This window comes from Camarhynchus parvulus, chromosome 4, assembly GCF_901933205.1.
Source record: "Camarhynchus parvulus chromosome 4, STF_HiC, whole genome shotgun sequence".
Lineage (NCBI taxonomy): Eukaryota > Metazoa > Chordata > Aves > Passeriformes > Thraupidae > Camarhynchus > Camarhynchus parvulus.
The window spans coordinates 18,493,288-18,514,993 of record NC_044574.1 but is presented as its reverse complement, the minus strand read 5'-3'; the positions used below and the strand labels follow the sequence as shown (position 1 = coordinate 18,514,993).

The window sequence follows — 21,706 nt, the reverse complement described above, 5'->3', positions numbered from 1 at the left end:
TGAGAATTTGAATACTGATGTAGTATAAAATGTCTGAAGAAGTGTTACAAATTTTCTTTTTTTTTTCCCCCTCACCCCCCCAGGACAACACATACCCTGAAATTTTGAGGTCTAACTTAGGATCTGTAGTATTACAGCTCAAGAAGCTTGGTATAGATGATTTGGTGCACTTTGATTTTATGGATCCTCCAGGTATCTCTTTCCATCTTTACAATCTTTATTTTTATGACTACTTTATATAATGACAACATGGAATAAATTCTCTCATTGTTTTTTTCTGTTTTTTTAAATTGTAATCTGTCAAGAATTGTCTTCTGTTTATCCTGAAATGTAGTGCTCTGTGTCATATCCAAGCAAGTTTTTTCTTTCTGTGTAAGAGGTTTTAGTGGAACCAAGGAAGCCTGTTGAAAGCCCCTTGCCTTCAGAGAATAAGAGCAAATTCTTGGCATTACAAAGTCTGTTATTTGAGGTTTTTATTTATCACCTTGATTGCACATTCTGATTTGTGCAATCAGGTAACAACTGTTGGTAAATAAAATGGGCTGGTGTTTTTAAAGCTGAATACACGGTTTGGTTCTAACTGTAGTTTTTATGCATCTTTCTTCTAAGTTTTAAATGTTCATATATGCTTCAGAAATAAGTGGGTGATATTGCTAATCAGAAAAGTAAATCAGTCATATATAAATAGGTAAATTCATTGTTTTTTCCCCTTAAATAAAAATCTGACCTAGTATGTAAGTTTTAAAATAGTTCTGCAGAACAGTTAGAGTCTTTGTTCTGTGTAACATGTATGACAGCTTAGCAGAAGGACTTTTGGATTTCATTTTATTTTTCCTTGTGGGTTACTACTGGCTGTGTGAGGAATGCAAGATAAAGAGAACATTCTTAGTGGCTTTCTGAAAGGCTTGTAGGTATCTATGGTTAACGACTGAAATTTTGGGACTATTGATTTATTTAGTATGGAACAAGGGAAAAAGTATCTACAGGAAGAAGTGATATTACTGGTACTGAATATTTCACAATGCCACTGCTGTCTGAATTTTGAAGAGCAGTAATCTTCAAATATTCAAAGCTTGTGATTTATTTTAAAGCTTTTCTAAGTAAGCGTTCCCTCCCTGCCGCCCCCATTCATTCATTCTTGGGCGTGTATTGCTGGATTTGGCAACAGTTTTGCATTTTGACGCCAGTGAATGGAGAACAAAAAAAAAAAAAAAAAGATACCTAGTAACAGTCTGTGCTTCCTTGGTTTTTGCTGATTTAGATGATTTAGAGCGTTTGGGTAATATGCAAATTTACTTTTTTTTTTTTTCTTTCAGCTCCTGAAACTCTGATGAGAGCCTTAGAGCTTTTAAATTATCTGGCTGCTTTAAATGATGATGGAGACTTGACTGAGTTGGGATCCATGATGGCTGAATTTCCATTGGATCCACAGCTGGCTAAAATGGTTATTGCAAGCTGTGACTACAACTGTTCTAATGAGGTCCTATCTATTACTGCCATGTTGTCAGGTAATAGCAGGAAAAGAGAAACTAAACAAATTGCAGATCGTCAGTTTGGGGAAAATTTAATTTTCCCACATCAGAAAAATAACATAAATATTTTTTTAATAAAATTAGATTTACTTTTTAAAACTTCATATATGGGTTCAGTTATTATGGATTTATGTAGAGACCTTGAAGCTAGTGAGCAGTAGTGTTGAAAACTACTGCATAAAATGATCTAAGTGTTTGCTCCTAACATCAGTTAAAAATCTATATATATGAATGGTTGAGAATGGGAAACCAGGCTAGTGGAAGAGAAATTTCCATTTAGGAAATAGTCAGGCCCAGAAATGTCATCTCGACCACTAATTTTTCAGGCAGTAAAATCTCTTTCGTATTGTGCATTCTTCTGCACTTTGATAAGTCACAGTCTTCCCAAAGGGATTAGAGTATAATTTCTATTAAATCATAAGCTTGTACACGATACATTTTTCAGTTACTAAATGACAAAACTGGAGAACAGTCAGTACTTTGAAAGGGAAAAAAGAAGCTTAGAAGGAAGCTGTATCTTTGTAAGAATTAACTGAGGTGTACAGTTGTACTTTGCTGCTGTTACATGAATAGCTTTGTGTCGGAGCAGAGCTGCTTGCTAAGAGAGCTTAATGAGAGGAAAATGTTACCAAGCAAACCTTGTATTTAATTTCCCCATTGTGTAGAAGTGACTGTTTTATGACTTGAGGTCATAGGACAAGCAGCAAGTTTTAATCTGTTATGAAAATGGGGGTGCTCATATTCGTAAGAACACTTTTATCTTTGGGATGTGGTAACTTACCGGGCTCTCCACAGTGCAGGTGTTTTGCTGACATGCTTTACTTGGTTGGGTAGAGAGAAAAAAAAAAGTTTTGACTAAGTGTAAAATCTGTTGCTTCAGTTTAGTTTTACAGTATATTTATATGAACATTTTTAAGAACAAGTTAAAATGTTTGTTTCAGAGTTATGATTGTTCAGACTCAGAGCAGATGGGCAGGGCAGAATCATAATATTTTTCTTTAATTAAATGGTAGCCTTAATTGCGGAGGTGGTGGTAGGTTGGTGCCTGTCTTTCTCTTCTCTTCCCCCTTCTCCCCCCCCAGTATCTACTGTAGAACAAGTCAGTTTAGTATTTTTGTCTGTGGCCTTCAACTGATTTGCCTTACTGCTTTTCCAATTTACCTTTCTCCAGGCCATGATATCTTCTTTGGTTTAAACCATAATTAACATAATGATAAATAAGTTTTGGGGGAAAAAATAAAAAATGGATTGAAGCTGGTTAATGTATGGGTCATAACTAAAACACTACTCTTAAAAAACCCACAGTCCTGGTCTTTGTGACGGCTGTTTCCCAAAGTAAGCACTTTAAACCAGCAGCATAATAGATAGTGTATTTTGGTGCATTAAGTGCACATAAAGATTGTCAGGTTGTTTATAGGAATCCATGTATTTCGTTTGGACTGAATGTGAAACTAGGTGACAGAAAAGAGCAAAAATAGCATTAAAAATGAGCAGATTAAATGAGCAGATTAAATTATTATACTACATTTTATAAGAGCCATGGTGTCATGCTGTGGTATGGAAAGTACTTTTACTTTTCAAAATACTGATTTAAGACAGTGATAGAATAATCTGGGTTTTGCTTTTATTAGTATGAATTAGAAATTAAAATACACACTTGATGTTATCTCTTTTTTTCAAATGCAGGACCCATTATACAGGGTGTTTATTTCATGCCTGCATTTCCGTTTTCTTTAATGCATTGGTCTTTGTTGATTTGTTACCATGATTCACTGTTAAAGTGTGAATTTTTTTGCTCAAGTTGCATCTCTGGTATTCAGTTTACAATATCTCATGCTTTGGGGCTTCTATGCAAATTTAAGACTAAAGAAAAACTACACAACACTGCATAAAAAAGCCCTCATTTGATAAGGATATGTCATATGCAGAGGTGTTCTCATGTGATTGCAGGGCTTCAGTTAATGAGAAAACTAATGTAGTCCCAAGCAGCTGGAAAATGATAAAAGATTTTTAGTATTTAATTATTAATGTTATTGAAATTTAACCTCTTAAAAATTACACTTAAAACCAAACTGATTTATTTTCTGGCGTAAAGCTCTATAAAGTATATCACAAAATGGGTAAGGTTGGAAGGAATCACAGTGGGTGACCTGGTGCAACCTCCCTGCTCCAGCAGATCTCTTTATAACTACTTTAAAGATCTTGTGGATTGATATCAATCTTACAACTTACTAGAATGTTGACAGACCATGAATTAACTAGGCTGCAATACTGTTTATGGTCTTTGCTAGTTTGTGGCTGGAAAAGAGATGGTAACATAGGATTTTTGCATGCAAGTGAGAAGAGTCAGATGTATGTAAGAGAATATAATGATAAAGTTCATGTTGCGTTTTTTGATATATATTTTTTATTTGAAGTAGTGCCAAAGGACGGTTTAACCTTCCACCACTACCGCTACCATCACAGCCTTTAGACTTATTAATACTTTCATTCACATGTTTCTGTATACCAGTGCTGATAGCAATGCCATGTGGGAAGAGACTTCACTGGTGTGTTCTGTCTAGTAACAGACTTATGATATCAAACCTCAAGTTGGTTTAGACTGTGCTAGTACACTACAGTTTCAGAAATATTTACATTGTAGGGGCTTTCTGAAAAAGCAGATTTGTAATTAAAGTGTTTAATTCCATGGGGTATTAGCTCCTGGTAGAGCTATCAGCACTGGATTTGAACTAAGATTTGTTTAGCCTTCCAGTCTGCATAGTAACCTTGATGGCCTTCAGACTAGAGATTTTGATGCATACATATAATTCTATTTAAATAATCAGGTACTCTGTAGCTTTGAAACCCTCTTGTCTTACAGATGTGGTTAGGTGTTGATGTACCAAATCAAGGTAGTAAACAGTCCAAGATGCAGTTGGAGGCCATCCTGCCCTGCCCTATGCTCTGTGCACTGACCTAGCTAGGCCTTGTTCCTCTATCTGTGAATGCGTGACTCATCGATATGGGCGTTTGTGTTGGGCCCATACCAACCTTGTTTAGTCCCACAGTGTTTTGTTCGCCCCACGGAAGCAAAGAAAGCAGCAGATGAAGCCAAGATGAGGTTTGCCCACATAGATGGAGATCATTTGACGTTGCTGAATGTCTACCATGCTTTCAAGCAAAGTAAGTCTGTGTCTTAGTAAAATTATTTATGCTTTGTACTGCCAACTTCCATTTCTGGATTCCAAGGACACTTGAAGGGCTTGGTTTTTATTATTTAAGTGCTACTTTCCTTTGGGGGTCAAACAAAACCAAAAAACTACCCAAGCAATCTTGTAATAAAGTGATGAGCATGCAAACAAACCGGGCTTTTAAATCAATGCTGGGTAACCTTGGACAGAAGGAAGCAAGTGTTCCTGTAATTAAGAAATATTGGACGTTTATTTAACATTAATTATAAAAAATAGGCATAATTGCTTAGTGATTTTTTCAGGGAGAGCAGTGCAGAAAAAACTGTGAATTTGGAGAAGGATACGGCCTTAGAACAAAAAACCTTTTTAATTCTGATTTCTTAATGTAGTTAGGAATTCTGTAATAAGGCTTTGGAATAGATTGAGAGGCAAAGGCATGATGCATCAACAAGAAATAACACAGAACTGTATGATACATATGTTTCAATTATGTAATTTCTGTGGATGGAATTTAGAGAAAATATATGATCCTCTTCAACATAGCCAAAGTGTATTTTAGCACTATGAGTACTTTCTCATAGTTCTCTTCAACAATGAGAAAGTGACCCACTTTTTAAACTGACTTATATTGGTGGCAAATAAAAAGATGGCTATAAACTGCCAGCCATGTGAACTTGGGTGCTCCAGTTATACTTTCCTGTTAGCAAACAAAAAACAAGCAGTCTTTTTACCCTGAATAAAAAGAAATGCAGCTCAATGCCCCTTTCTGTTACAAGTTTGATTTAGAAATTCTGTACTGAAACCTTCTAACATTGTCATTATATGACAATCTAAAATAAGTGCAAAAGTCAACAAATACATTCAGTTTACAATACAAGCAGTAGCTGAGAAAGTTTTATGAAACATCTCTAAATAAAAACGTGTGTTGCTTTTTTTTTCCTGTTAGCTTTTTCATTAATAGGATGCAGAATATCTGGCAGACAATTTGTGCATGTTTCTGGAAACCATTGCTTTAATACTCAGGTTACTGAGGGATGGAGCTATTTCAGGAGTCATCTTGTAAAACTGAATTGTCTTCTGGAATCAGAAGACAAAATGCTTCTACTGTTTGTATATAGAACAATATAAAACATTTATGAGTTATCCATGATGCATAGTTCAGTTGGCTCAGCAAGTAGTATGCTATGGTACTGTACAGTACAATCATAACTGTGCAACAGCTTTATTCATACTTCGTTTAAAATATATTCTGTAAGGTAAAGTGCAAGAAAGAACTTGGACTTACCTCGACTTCCATAGCCTTCATTCTTTTCAGTGCAAATTAAGAAGAGTCTCTTCTTTCCAAGAGTTACCTTAAGTTTTAATTCTTAAGACTGGCTTTGTTGGATTATTAAACTGACATAGATTAGAAGAGCATTACTTGAAATGTCAGAGAGTAGCTAGGGGAGAACTAGGTTTCTTGATGTGAAACATGCAGATATTTATACTGACAGAATAGCTGAGGCTTGCTGTTTTATCAGATTTTTCAGAGCTACCAGTTCTGTTATAGTGGCTGTATTTTACCAGTCACATTTACTTAAACTGCTGTGAGGTGTGTCACACTTTGAGAACAGACTGTATAGCTCTTAGCTTTTACTTGAATGTTTAATTGAAGTAGGGTTTCATTTCTCAGATACAGCGTAGTTAGGTACAGTTATCTTGTATGTTTATTACATGCTGCAGTTAAAGGCTGTGCAGTCCTCCTGACATCATGAAATGTTTTACACTTCAGGTTTTTCTAGGAAGATGGTTTTTCTAGTTGCAGGGTGGGATTTTTGAAGTGTCTAATATTTAGTGGTATGGTATTTCAGTAAAACAGCAGTGATTGTGTTTATGTTATATTGGTGAGGGGGGGAAAACCCCTGCTTTTCTTCTGTCCTGACCACGTGCTTCCTGGATAGAAAATTTTTTCAAGTTACCTAGTGCAGGAAATCAACTGAATAAACCAAGAGCTGTTACCATTTATAAAAGTTTATGGATTTTTTTTTTCTGGTTCATCTGATTGATGAATTGGTTAGTTGCTATTTCATTTACTTGTTCTAATTTTGATTCATGTTTTCTAATGTTGCAGATCATGAGTCGGTTCAGTGGTGTTACGACAACTTCATTAACTACAGGTCCCTGATGTCTGCAGACAATGTACGCCAGCAGCTGTCACGAATCATGGATAGATTTAATTTGCCTCGTAGAAGCACAGATTTTACCAGTCGAGACTACTACATCAACATAAGGAAGGCGTTAGTTACTGGGTATTTCATGCAGGTATGTGTGCATTCTCATAGGGAAAGTTGTTCAGTGTTTATGTGGCTCATAATATTAGTATTGTTGTTATAGTTTGCTAAAGCTTAATAAATGTTACTTAAATTACATGTGGCTAACTGTATTACCATGTAGTCTTTGTCAGGTTGCTTGGTGATGACTCAAGTAGCACATTCTTTAGTCAAATGGAAAAAAAGTTGAGGGCAGTCTTATCAGTGTATCAAAATCTCCTTTCTGCTATGAGCATTCATGCCTACATAAAACATTTCGAAGTAACTGCAGAATATGTAGTTCTAAAGTTATTTGTAATCTGATACCAAAAAGGGGAAGTATAGTGATATGTAAATATGAAAAAAACACGGTACTTACAGAAAGACAGTATTTTCGTTTGTATATTTTTCCATATTTATATTTCAATTTTCAATTACATGGGTCAGATACTGGAGCACTTCTGTAATCTTAAGATGTATACTGTTTGAAGTGCATTTGCCAGTTGAGCCAGGATGCTATGGAAGCCAGTCTCCACTGCTGCCACCTGCGTGCTTTGCATTTCAGGTTAAGCATGCCCCAAGCTAGAATGCAGACTGCTTGGGGTTTTGTCTATTTTTTGTTTGGTTTTGGGTTTTTTTGGGGTTTTTTTCCCCCCTTAGTCCCATCCTGCTGTGTTTTTTCTCTTCAACGTTCATCGCTTAAGACTGCTAGAGTCTCTTTGCTGGCTCTTGCAGTTACAAACTGTGGATCTCCATGCTCATTGATTTTGGACTGTTGTGATAATGCTTTTCATAGCAAAAAAGCATTTGTCACGTCTCTGCAACATCTCTGCTAGAGCCTAAAACCTCACTTTTGGAGAGTACAATCTTGTTATCTTTAGGAGGCTGACCAGTGCCCATTGCATTTCCTGATTTTTCCCTTGGACTGCACTCTGGTGGTGTTCAAACACAGACACTTGCCAGCTGGTCAGTGCTGTGCAGGTGGAGATGGCATGGGCCTGACAAGCACTGCACTTACATGCCCCAGCTGGGGCGCAGACTTGGGCACCCTGTCCTTAAACCGCCCCTGCCAAGTGTTGTCTCCAGGGCTCAGCCAGCCAGTCTGCAGCAAAAACATGTTCTGGGTTTTCAGAATACAGAGATCCCAATGTCAGCAACTGCATTTCACTGTAATGCAAATGTCAGATTAAGGCTGCTTTTAAATACTTAAATGGTTCTAAAGCCTTACTTGCTGTAACCTTTCAGGCAAGTAGGCTGTAACTGTGTTCAGTCCTTGAATTTGGGACATGTTTTCTGCATATTTCTTGGCAAATGCTTCAGAACACATTCCCACCTACCCCTTTAATTCTGTAAATTTTTTGAAAAACAAAGAACAGTTCTGCCCAGCATTCCATTTTGGGCCCCAGGCAGGACTGAGTGCCACAGCCGCACTTTTGTTTGGCACTATACCCCATGCCTTCTTTCTCTTAGTTGGACCTGTGGAGAGGCCATGTACTTGGAAGTTGGTGTGCTCTCAGTTTGTTTTATGTTACTCGGAGCAAAACTCTTCCTCTTAATTGGTGTTTTCTTATTAGAGAACACCTGTTCCCATGCATGGGGAGCTGCACCAGTGTTGGTGCAAGTAGATTTTTGGTCTCTGTGTCATAGGAGTTAAAGATCTGACTTAGTATTTTTGCTGTAAGTACAGTAGTAAATAGGCTCATGCAGGTGAAAATTAAAGCTTGTCCAGAAGTCTCCTTGGGCTTCCATGGTCAGTAGGTTCATTACTGCCTCCCTCACACAAAGTGCCTAGTAGAATTTTTGGGGTGTATCAGGATATAGCTATAACTATATCCTCTTGACCTCTTTGGAGTAGAAGCCATTTCAGCTGTTACTCTTCTGCTTCAAAGTGTTTGTCTATTTTAGTTTGAGTTTCTTCAATTCTTTAAACCTCTGTGATAGTGTGGTATGTATTTGACCTTGGCTCTGAACTTTTTATGATGAATTCCATGTTGCTTTAAGAAACCTTCAGTAGAAAAATTTTAAATACTCAGATGTTACTTACCAGCAGCTGAAGTACTTACAGTACTTACAGTACACCCTCTCCATGCTAATATTCAGGCTGTAGCATTTGGGGGCTCTTGTTCAGAAAACCTTAGTAATGAAATGCATACATCATCCTTTGTCCTCTTAGTAGAGAACATGTGTGGAATTCCAAGTGTGGGCACTTGTGAAATGTGTGCATGTACTCTGGATAGCTTCTGCATGTAAAGTACTGAGGTGTGTGGACAACACATGGCAGAAGTTGATTCTTCAAACTTTCTAAATTTAAAAAGGCAGTGTGAAATGGAAAAAGCAATGGTAGCCATTGTCTTGAAATACTTCTTGTTTGCTGGATGGTTTAGACTTTGGTAATTGCCTACTGTCCTAAAACCAGTTATAAAAATTAACTGTAGAATTTACTGTACTAATCAAGATATGTAGTTTATGTCAGACAGTATAGGTTTGTACTGACTATTGTAATAGTACTGGTTATGTAATCAGTGCTAAGTACTGTATACCTGCCTTCAGTTGTGTGTCAGAGACAGATAAATGTGGAATTTCTGCTGGTGATGAATCATCTCTTTACCCTTCATATTTAAATGCAAATTTGAATTCCAGTAAATCTACCATAGACAAGCAAAGTGAATAGTAAAATAATTTAAAACTGTCAACAGTTCTGTGTATAGTAAAACTTATGGAAAGATAGATATTGACAAGTTAAATGTCTTTTAAAATTTTTGTGCTGTGTCTCAGATTTCTTCTAGTTCTTATAATGCAAAACTTTTAAAAATAACTTTCTGTATCACATATCAGAATATGCAAAGGATATGTAAAATACAGCAAGGGTGGTCTTTGCAAAAAGAGAAGCACTGATTTCTCAATTACTTTGTTCCAAACATAGTCTGTCTTACAAAGGGAGAGGAATTGGCATATTGTACTGTGTAATATATTTGTAATTTGGTAATAAATTTACGGAACTAGGTATAGATTATTTCTCCTACTTCTGTTAAGTAACTAAGCAGACTTTATGGAAAAATCTAAGTAGGATAAATACTGTAGCTTAGTGTTAGGTGGGGATCAAAGTAAGTCAAAAGACTAGATAACCCCTTAATGGAGGCTTATCTCTGATACCTGTTCAAAACTAAGCTTAGAATCTTTAAAGTGTTAATAGTAGCTGAAGTAACTGTGGTTAAAACTAAGCAAAAAATAGTAACACCACAGGAAGTAAGATAAGGAAACAAATTGGAAAAGGCAAGCAAATGACTTCAGGATGGGTCATCTTCCTCTTAGTGATTTTGTTTTTTATCAGTTGTCAAAAGCAACCTAGGTTTTTATCATTGTATTTTCAATCTAGTATTGAAGACAGAACAAGAACTGATAGTTGATAGTTTAAATCAGAATTTAAAGGTGGAAGCAAGTCCTATGTTCTCAAATAAAAGAATGGGTTGGGTTGGAAGGGGCTACAGTTGGATTATCTGGTCTAGCCTCCCTGCTCAAACAGTCTCATCCTAGAGAACATGGCACAGGATTGTGGTCAGACAGATCTGTAATGTCTCCCATGAGAGAAACCACAAACTCTCTGGGCAGTCTCTTTCAGTGCTCTGCTACTGCTGAGTAGAGAAGTTCTTCCTCGTGTTCAAATGGAACTTAAATTCATTTCTGTTTGTTTCTTCTTGTCCTCTTGCTTGGCACCACAGAAGAGAGCCTGGCTCCTTCCTCCTGCCACCCTCTCTTCAGATACTGATTAGGTACTGATGGGGTCCCTCTTCTCAAGGCTGAACAGGCCCAGCTTCCTCAGCCTTTCCTTGTAACAGAGATGCTCCAGTCCTTTCATCTTTATAGCACTTCTGTGGACCTGCTCCTGGAGCTCCATGTCTCTCTTGTACTGAGGAGCCCAGAACTGGACATAGCATTCCAGATAAGCTTCACTAGGTCTGAGTAGAGGGGCAGGATCACCTCCCTCATGCTGCAGGCAGTGCTCTTCCTGATGCACCCCAGGATACCATTGGCCCTCTTGGCTAGAAAGGTATACAGATCAAGCTTGGAATCTTTCTTGGGAGATGTGACATAGTCAAATACAGGCTATACATATCATGGTCACTACAGAGGATAATGACCAATACTGTACAGGAAGTTAGATGTCAGATGATTTGCCTTCTAATTAAAATCTCATTCCTGATGCTACTCAGTCTTTGGTGCTTATTTCTTATATGAAATTATGTATATTTTGAAGTCTTTACATAATCAGGCTCCTACAATAATAGAATGGTAATTTAATAAACTTACGACACAAAGGTGGTCAGTGGTGCATTTAATAGTATTCATTTTGCTCTTTAGGAATGCAGAAGAGTGGTGTAAAACTTTTTAATAGATTCAGAAACACTCTTGCATGTGCTCCAAGCAGAAATTTTGGAAATCCAGGCAACTGCCAAGGTTCCTTTGGTGCATGCTAGCATTGGTTTGTCAGAAAGAATAAAGACCAATCATTTCTCTAAACAGTCTGTCAAGACTACCGCATCACAATGTATAGCCTTAAATCTGAAAGGGCTAGGGTACTGTTCCTGCTTTTGACCTTCCAAGTGCATTTGGATTTAGTGTTAGTGTTTGATTGAAGACCCCTGACTTTGCCCTCTAGATTCCATGACATGATAGCTAATAAATTAGCGCAAGCATACTTAAAATTTCAGAGGAGGGTGTGTAATTCTTAACAAAATTGTGGTGAGAATTTGAAGTGAAACATTTTTTCTTCTTGTGGCATGTGCCCTTGTTTGGGTTTGTCACGTTCATAGAAATACTATAATTGTCTCTAAAACATCAGCCATGTTTTAGAGAGCTTTTCAAAGTAATCTGTTGCAGAGATACATGGGCTGGCTTGGCACTTGCCCATTCTTTTAGTCATGTCCAATTAGCCTGATTCTTTGGGATCTCAGGGTTCAGGTATGTTCTGTAGTATCTTGCTTGCTACCACTGCTCATCAAAAATGCACCCATTTCCTCAACATACTCTGTATAATCCTGTGGTTTCTGTGGAAGCTTATGCTCTTTATACTCTGACAAACATCACAGAATGGTTGAGGTGAAAAGGCCCTCTGGAGGACACCTGGTCTATCCACCCCTGTACTTAAGGCACTGGTTATGCTTGCAAGCCAGGCTTTCAGAGGAGCGATAGAAGCTGCCTCCCATTTGTCCTTGTTCACTTTCTTATGTCAGCCTTGGTGCCTGCCTGAGCCCATTCTAAATTCTTTCAGCTCAGTGACCTGGCAGGCCACTCACAAAGTGGAAGCAAGAATGGGCTCGGTCATCTGTGCTGGAACAGTGCAGGCCAGGAATGAGCAGGAAAATGCAGCAGCTGGCAGATCCCCGTGACTTGCTCTGGAGCTATAGCTTCACTGTGTATTTCCCCACAGAGTTGCCATCACTGACCCTGAAATTCTTTACCAAGGTGTGTGCCAGCAAGCACACTCTGTAGAAACAGCTAAAGAGGATAAATACTGCAGCTCACTGTTACCTCAGGATTGATGCCAGTCACAATAGTATATAACCACCTAAAGGTGGCTTGTCCCTGATATCAATGGTCTGAGGAAACATTTTCTTTGTAATTGGGGTTATTTAAATTCTTGTCCTTCCCTGGAAATTAAGAGCTAATTAAGAGATACATTTCTGTAGCATTTATTTTTCTTTGAGTATGCTTCAGAATTATGCAAAGTCAATAAGAAACATAACTCTACCATTACAAATGACATGTAAAAGAAAATTGTATTTGGGAAAGTTAGAGTATAAGACTTTACTGTTTTAATACATATGGGTGAGACTGAGATGCTAAAGGTAAATTGTATTGAATTTAACAGCACACTTTTCTAGAATAAAACCTAAATAATGCATTGTTCTGTCCTTTTCTAGAAAGAACTAGAACAGGTAAAATAGATACTTCTGTATGCATGTGTACTTCTGATCTGAAAAATGAAATTGATTTTTAAACAAAACTTCCTTTGAAAAAAATTGTAATCCTACAGCAAGGTGTGCTGTGTTTGTGCTAGGCCTGTGACACATGAGTGTCTAATCTAGTCTGGTTTGCACCTATACTGCTATTTAATGTTACAGATGTTACATTGAGCTAAATAAAATTAGGCCTAAATCATTACAGACAGTGTGCTGTTAATCTCCATTTAAAGGAATGTCTTCTGGTTTCCCAGACTTGAAATAAACTGTTATCTCTCAAATCTTGTGTGACAAAATTTGCAAACTATTGAAATATCTTGTTCTACTCCTAAAACATGTTCTGGATATTAATGTCATAACATTTTAAAGAGAAGTACACTCAAAGTAAGTAATTTCTTAGTAAAGAGATATTCTGGTTTAAAACTTGAGGTAGCTATTGTTTTAGAAGGCCTGGGGTTTTAATCTAATAGGTGGAATTTGCTCTTGACTTGGCAAAAAAAAAAGGTGAAATATACCTAGGAATTCAAGAAAACAAGGAAGTATATAGTCTATATTAAAGGAAAACAGCTAATGATCTTATTATGAATACAAATTTTTGCTGTCTTTCAGCCATTGCCCAACCTATTTAGTCTTTTCACTCCGTGTGTGTGTGTGTATATACATAATGAGAGGAGGTTATTTTCAACTACTGGTATCAAAGAGTTAATTTTAGTTACTTGTTCTGTTAGATTAGCTGTTGGTACAGAGGATATCATTCAAAGGATAACTGTCTGCTTTACCAAATCTTAATGAGCTGGGTATCGGAGCATCTTGGCAAGGCAGGCATTATTCCCTTTCATAGAGCAAGAAGCTTAGTCAGAGGGAGGTTAATTGATTTTCACCAAGGTCACAGCACAAATGTGTCGCTGAACCTACATTTTTCAGCTCTGAAGCTCATGCTCTAGTGAGACCTCTCTCATAAAAGGATAATGTTGTGGCTTGCTGGCCCTACAGTGGCTACTGCAAATGAAATGCTTGAAGCAGATGTCTGTAGTAGACCACAGTTGACTTAGTGTGATGTTGCAAACCTGTCCAGTATATATTCCCTTCCTTTGTGTTTGCATTGCTGCTGTTGCAATAATGATTATTCTCTTTGGGTGATAATTATTTTTGTATGTTGCTTGAATTGTGTATTAGAATATACACATACCATGGTAGTTAGCAAAAACATGTGGCATCTTGATTGTGTCTATAAAAAACCTTGAATACTTGAAGTGGTCAAGTAACGTGCCAAATTTAGATAAGGTTTGAAAGCTGGGTTGGTTTGTTTTGTATAAAACACTTAACAATCAGCTTGAAATTGCTTCATTTAAAAATTGCCTGTGTTAATGGAAAAATGTCTTTTTATTTAGGTGGCACATTTGGAGCGAACAGGGCATTATTTAACAGTGAAAGATAACCAGGTGGTGCAGTTGCATCCCTCCACTGTTCTTGATCACAAACCAGAATGGGTGCTGTATAATGAGTTTGTCCTTACAACGAAGAATTACATCCGGACATGTACAGACATCAAGCCAGAATGGTAAGCCAAAGTATTGCAACAGTCATGATCTACTGTAGAGTTCTTGGGGTGTTTTTTTTTTTCCTTTTTTTAAGTCAAGTTAATTCTTTTCACTTTTCCTGAAGCTAGTTTTACAGAAATGGTTTGAGGAACGGCAGTGGTATGGACTGAGGTCTTGTAGATGACTGAAGGTTTTCTTTATGGGTACTTGTGCCTTTTCATGGGTTTTGTGTTAGACCTCGGATGCCTGGACTCTGTGTACAGTGCACAGCTTGACTTAGAACTAGTTACTTCAGTAAGCCTGGAGCTGCTTGGAGTTTGAGTTTTGTGGGTATGTCCTAGTACCCACTTGCATACCTGAGTTAGCTAGGAGATAGCTCAGTATCAGTGCTTCTGTTCTCAAGATCTAAGACTTCTGTCTGATTTTTTCAGAAGGCTCTGAACAGTATTTCGTGCTTGCTTAAAATTCTAAGGAAAGAGATGATAATAGTGGTACAGCCTCCCATGTTATGATACTTACTCATCAGCTAAATATATCAAGGAAATCAGAAGCCTGAATCTCTGCATACAAGCAGAGATCTGAAGCATCTTGCCTGTCTTTAAGGTTGTACTTTATTTACCAGGTTGTAGTAAGCAGGTTGTGCAGGAAGAGTTTAAAGATTCATAAGCTGGAAAACACAGCATACGTATTTTTATTGTCTGTAGTATCTTAATGGAAAATGTGTTTGAATCCCTGCTTAGAAATCTTGGTTCAGCAAACACTAACCTAAAGCAGGATCCTATGGCCTTGGTTGTACTTCTGAGTTTAAAACAGCTAAGGCTGAGCTGTACTCTTGACACAAGTGGTTGTTTGTGTAGACTTCTGTGGCTGATGGACTCTGACATTAAGCAGAGGCTCTGACCGTGTGGGTTGCCATGGTAGGTACTGAAGCAGCAGCAAGAGTCTGTAAGATGCACATGGCCAGACAGAAGCATCTCGTGAGACTCATGTGCGTGCTTTTCGCTTTGAACTTAGACACTTACTCAGGATGGCACTGCCATTTTAAATGTGTGCATCTGTGTAAATTTCAGTTAATCTTAGAATTGCAGAATGAGCTGAAAATAATGGATAACTTTTGTTTCTTTCAGTTGTAGAATTTCTGTAAAATGCATTTTAAAGTTTGAGTATCAGTAACAAGCTTCTCCTTTTTTGACAGGCTGGTGAAAATTGCCCCTCAATATTATGACATGAGCAATTTTCCACAGTGTGAAGCAAAGAGACAGTTGGATCGCATCATTGCCAAACTTCAGTCCAAGGAATACTCACAGTACTGAATTTATGCTTTGAACTGAAGTTATTCAGAGGACAGCTTTAAGAGATGAAAGGATTCAAAGTTCAAGTTGTGCTCTTCACTTTGGTTCAATAATGGCCTTTATTTGAAAGCTTTTTAATTTTTCTTTACAGTAAATATTCCATTCTGATTTCATAAATTAAACATTTATGCCTCCCTTTTGTGTTGACACTGTAGCTCATACTGGAAAAGCTAATCAATGTTTTGCAGTTTATTGAAAGTAGTTCTATATATAACAATGTTATAAGCATTTCTTTAGAAATGGTTGAAAATGCTTCTAAAAATGTGATTATCGACCATGGTATGCATGATCGTTGTAATTGTTGACATTCCTTTTAGAAGTTGTGAAATGTTACAACTTGTGCTTCTGTAGACACAATCTTTGGCTTCAGTACAAGGGTACTGACTTCAATAAAGTCTATTTATACTAATTTTGTGCCACAGTATGTCAGTATTTCTATTGTTTTGATTGTAATATGAGAAGCCCATTTAGTCTCCCATTAAACTGCTGTTTGATTGACATGGCAGTAGTTTAATATTTTAATACTAAAAGTACAGATGTTTAAACAGCACAATGATGATATAATATGATGCATACAATGTTCATCCCTTGCAAACTTGTTAAAATTATTTAGGAAAACTCAGAATGCATGCAGATGTGTTAGGAGAATGCTTTCTTCCAACATAGCCCTAAATATTTCTCAGACAGAACTGTAGTAGCGTGTCCTATGAAGTGAAGTGTGTGTGGCCAGGTAGAAATTGCTCTGCTGGGCAGTGTTCAGGTACTGTTTAGGATCAACACAAGCAATAGCATAAGTGACACTGTAGATCAAATCACACTGCACCATTGTAATTTTGTAGTGATTTTTTGTGAAATATGATTTGACAGCATAATCCCATGAGGAATTTATAGTAAAATTTGATCTCAGGGCTGGAGCACCTCTCTTAGGAGGACAGGCTGAGAAACTTGGTATTGTTCAGCATGGAGAAAAGAAGGAGGTGACCTTATTATGACCTTTAAAATACCTCCAGAGGTTTTAGAAGAATGAGTGAGGATTTTTACCAGGGCCTGTGGTAAAAACTTCTACCAGGGACAGGGCAAGAGCAAGGGTTTTACTCTGGTTGAGGGTAGATTGAGATTGGACATAAGGAAGAAATTTGTCACTGTGAAGGTGGTGAGGCACTGCAACAGATTGTCCAGGGAAGTTGTGGGTGCTCAGTCCCTAGAGAGTTCCAGATCAAGTGGGATGGGGCTTTGAGCAGCCTGCTCTAGTGGAAGGTGTCCTTGCCCATGGCAGGAGGGTTGGAACTAGATGATCTTTAAGGTCTGGTTGAGCCATTCTGTGGTTTAATGTATTTGATCAGATTTCTGTTTTTCCCTCCCCCTGGAATACACTGAGCTTTGGTCCTTCTGGCAAAGAGCAGCTGGATCAGCTCTTGCTGAAACTGGTTCCCTTAGGAAGAGAGCTGTGCCGCTGTAAGGCTGAAGCAAAAATAGGTTACATTTGCAGAGCTGATAACTAACCTCAGACTAATTTTAAACACTGATGTTTGGGGTATCCTGTCCTATTTAAATCAGTAGTGGGCTATAAAATTACTTTGAATACTTGGAGGATTTTCTTCCAGTTCCAGCTTTTAATTGCCATTTATATGATGGTGAGAAGTTTTGAAAACTTTGCTAGGACCTAAAATAGTAATAGTGAAGATAAAGATGTCAGAAGATTAAAATTTGAGTGGATTTATAATATGCAGTGGGACTTGGGAGTCTGTCTTGGGTTTGCTAAGTGAGAGGGAATGTTAGATGAGTCTGGACTTTGTTACCCTACCAAACCATTTTTAGTAGAAAGGAAGGAAAGAGCTTCACTCTGCATAAAATTTCAAATTGGATTGTGTTTTCTGACTGCAGTTAGAAGAGGTTTTATGTAAAACAGGGATTCTGAACTCCTTAAGCAGCTTTTCAAACTAATATTCCTGAACGTGGAAATGTTGGTTTTGCAAATTGCTGCTCTAGTAGGATGGCTTGGGCTGGATATGTGGGGTTTCCTGATGACTTGCTTATCCTCTGTGTGATGAGCAGAGGGGGCTGCTTTGTGCAGTGCTGAAAACTGGCTGCTTCCCAGGTAAGAATTGCTCTAGTGTTTGTGTGCAGCCTTCAGCTAAATGGTGTAGAACCACCTTCTGCATGACTTTGCCTAGGTCTGGCAAGGGCCACAGACAGTTCTCTGCTTGAAACGCCTCAGGGACCCCAGAACCAGCTGGCATCAGCTGCTGTAGCTTAGGTCCTTGGGGATGGGGGAGCAGATGGCTATGGCTGTGAGTGGAACTTGACACAGGAAAGACTTTGGCTTGTTTTTGGTGGTTTTCCTTAAATTGTCATACCCACAAGCTCAGCTTGGGCTGTGACAGCTGACCTGGGCTCTTTTGCTACTAGGAATACAAATACTACTGGCCAACTCATGTCCTCTGACAGCTTTGCAACTCTGCCACCTTCCAATTAAGCTGGTGACACCTGGGCTTAATTGGAAGGCTGGTGGTGTCGCAGCTGTCACTGGGGACACAGCAGGCCGGGTGCCCCCACCCCTCCTGCAAACAACAGGAAACAGCTTTCCTGCTGGGATGCTGATGGAATCTGGGGGATAGTGCTTCAGGAAGACATGGAAGCCTTGACACCTGGGGAACCTATTGCATTTGATACTTGTGTATTCCTGAAAAACACACCCCTGTATTGAAGAACTCACAAAGCACTTGTAATACTTGAGTTTAGGGCTAAAGCATTTTCTTAGAGGGGACTGTGTGTGCTGTGTATGGAGTCTTTTGCTAAGAATTGAGTAGTGGAGAATAGCCCTAGGGTTGGATTGGCTTTCTGCAGTCTGTTCTCTGTCCAGTACTGATCTCAGCTGAGGCCATTCAGGGGTTCAGGGCAGAAACATAGACTCACTTAAATCACTGTGGATATCTTAGAGTTACTGCAAATCTCACTTTTGATGTAATTTTAGAGCCATATAGCAGTGGGAGGGGAGCCAGATGTCTAAGGAGTCACTACCTATCTCTGAAGGAGTAATGACAGGGACAGCAGGGCTTCTTGAAGTAAGATGTTTCCTGACTCCTACAGGGAAACTATCAGGAGCAACCTCCTTAGCTACTGCTGTCTCAGGGGTACAGCAGATGCATGCTGAGGAACTTGGGTTTGAGAGTAGCTCTGGGTTTTTTTAAAGTTCAGTGTTGAAAGACAAAACCTTGTTCTCTTTTTTCTGATGGGAAAAATGTCAAAAAAGGTTGCCCAGAGAAACAAAAGGAGACCAAGAAGGAGGCATAGAAATTAGACTGCTTTATCTATAAGTGTAGGGAGGTTACTGCCTCCCTTTTAAACGTTAAAAATACTCAGAGCTCTGCCCATTGTCAGAGCTCTAGCTGCTTATACTTACTTACACAGCATGCAGTCAGTAAATAAGGGGAAAAGCTGGAAATTAAGAGTTTGCTGGTGTCAAATAGAAATTCAGCTTCTGTTCTGTGAAAAGGCACATCTGACTGCACGACACTGGGGCTCTTTTTGCTGGTCTGTGGAGCGAGGGTTCCCAAATAAACTACAGAGCTGCCCCCAGCAGCTGCACCATTTGCTGTTCTGCTGTGTTCCCTGCCTTACTGACACCACTCTAGAGTGTTCAGTCTGCTAGTCAAGGGTGTACATGTGTTTTGGAGTAGAGATGAACTGCTCCTTAGGATTAACTGGTTATCTGCTTTGGAAGAATCTAAAAGGAAAAGTGATGTGTTGTTTACTTAGAGTGATCTTTTTGTCAGAGACATTCTGATGTTTTTTGAAAATATTTGGTTTGTATATAATAAGCTGTTTATAATGTGGGACTTTTGGAAATGCAGAATATGGATTAGATGACAGGAAAACAGTACTAAGTGAAAGGAGTATATTTTTTGAAAAGAGGAAGTCTTCATTCTTAATTGTGCTGCTGTGTAATACCTCAGAGCAGTAAAGGGCTAGTATCAGTGTGAGACAGTAACTGTATTTAGGTTTGTTAGACACAGAGGTAGTTACTAATGGTTAAGTACGTGTGGTTAGGTACATACCTTCATTATGGAGATATAAAGACGTGACCAGTTAATACTGTGTTTAGATTAGCACTTAGAAATTTTGTCAGGGAATAGGATAAATGGTGAGTCCATGCTTTGCTGTGTTCTAATGCCATAAAAGCCCCTGAACTCTTACTTTGGGAGAACTGTAGGTACTGCAGTACTAAAGACAGATGCTGACGTTCCTTTGGGGTTTATGGGAATGTCTTCATTCTTTGTACCTCTGCCCACTCACGGAAGGTAGAGAGCAGCTGGCGTGGGCCAGCCTGGGTTGGTACGTTCTGTATCATTTTGGTCAGTTTTGTCTGATCACCACCTCCCTTTTTGGATCAGGGCTTGTGACACAGCATTGGTTTGTGGCATGTAACCTGCATCCTGCACTGCTACATGGTGCATACTGAAAACTGCTCATTATTTGCCATAAGAAATGCAGTTTAAAGCAAAAATGCTGACATTAGCTTTCACCATTTGGTTTCATTTGAAAAGATACCATAGCAGAAGTCAAAAGGCAGAGTTTTCCTACCATCCAGTCCAGCTACAATTATTAATTTGTAATCAGATTGCTCTAGTTCATTGCTGATAATGTATAGCAATAAAAAGCCATAGCACACCATAACAGTAGATAGCAGAGAGTTATATTGTAAAGTACACAAATTTATTCACTTACTGTAGTTCGTGAAGATTAGACATTTATCTTGGTTTTAGAACAGCTGAGGGTTTTAATAATAAACATATTTTACTATTAGAAGTATAATCTTACTCTGGTAGTTTTTTGACCTTTCAAAATTATTTAACTTACACTGGTAGTTTATTGACCTAAATTTATTTAACCTTATGACTCTGTATGTGACATTAGATTTATGTGAAGCAGAGGGAAAAATGGTCAGCCTAGTTTGTTTTTCTACTAGTACCTCTGACACTGGTAGTTTTGTTTTGGGGTATGTGTGCTTGCTGGAACTGTTCCTAGAATTGAGCATTGGTTCCCAGTAATACAAATGTCTCATATTTTTAAGCTTCAAACAGGCAGCTTTAAAACCAGAATGAAACCATTATGAGAGCATTTGCCCCTCTCTTCTCTTTTCCTTTCACAAATGACAAGCTTGGGCTGCCTCTTAATTGGAACTGATGTGTTTGAGATAAGTGGTTGGCATCAAGGAGATCCAAGCTTCCACTATCAAGGGATTAAACTAAATATGGTAACAGCAGTAAAATAACATTCCTGTAGATAACAAGACTAGTTCTGCTGATTGTAGGTGTTTGATCTTGCAGTTTCAACTCGGATATAGTGGTTTCTCAGGAACACTGAATGTATGTTGGACAGACGATAAAATAATTTTCATTTGTGTACATCAGCTCTGAGTGGTTCTTCCAGCTGTGAAAGCTATGCAGTAGTTTTGTTGTATAGAAAAATAAAACATAGCACAAATTAATGCTGATAATAAATATTTCTTGTGGCTTTAAACATGTGTTATTTTGGGTTGGTCTTATTCCTTTAGCTAAAGTAGGCCTCTTGCCTTCCATTTGAGTTCAGTGTTTATTTTGTGAGCCTATTCCGTTAATGTTCCCAGCCTCATTGCTTCCAGCAGCATAAACAATAAACACTTAGAGCACCAGCCCTTACCTGGCTCCATTAAGTGGAGGGTACTGGTGGATGTATTTCCTGAATGCTTTGTCTATTTAAATATTCAGCTGTGCAGTCAAACCACTTCTTATATTAGTAACCAGTTCTAACCTGAAAAATATCAACCTTTTCAGCTTTATGCAGATGCTAGTATTTGCTATCAAAATTCGTGTACTGC

General features: G+C 38.2%; 1 protein-coding gene across 1 annotated transcript in view; it reads left to right on the top strand.

Annotated features, from left to right (window-relative positions):
- Positions 1-21,369, top strand: part of DHX15 (DEAH-box helicase 15) — a 50,154-nt gene extending 28,785 nt beyond the window's left edge. The window contains exons 9-14 of the mRNA XM_030948268.1: positions 84-192; positions 1,317-1,508; positions 4,575-4,697; positions 6,816-7,006; positions 14,345-14,514; positions 15,690-21,369. Of these exons, the coding sequence (XP_030804128.1) occupies positions 84-192; positions 1,317-1,508; positions 4,575-4,697; positions 6,816-7,006; positions 14,345-14,514; positions 15,690-15,807 (903 nt within the window). The 3' untranslated portion in view covers positions 15,808-21,369. The remainder of the gene's footprint in view (positions 1-83; positions 193-1,316; positions 1,509-4,574; positions 4,698-6,815; positions 7,007-14,344; positions 14,515-15,689) is intronic.
- Positions 21,370-21,706: the final 337 nt, after the last annotated feature.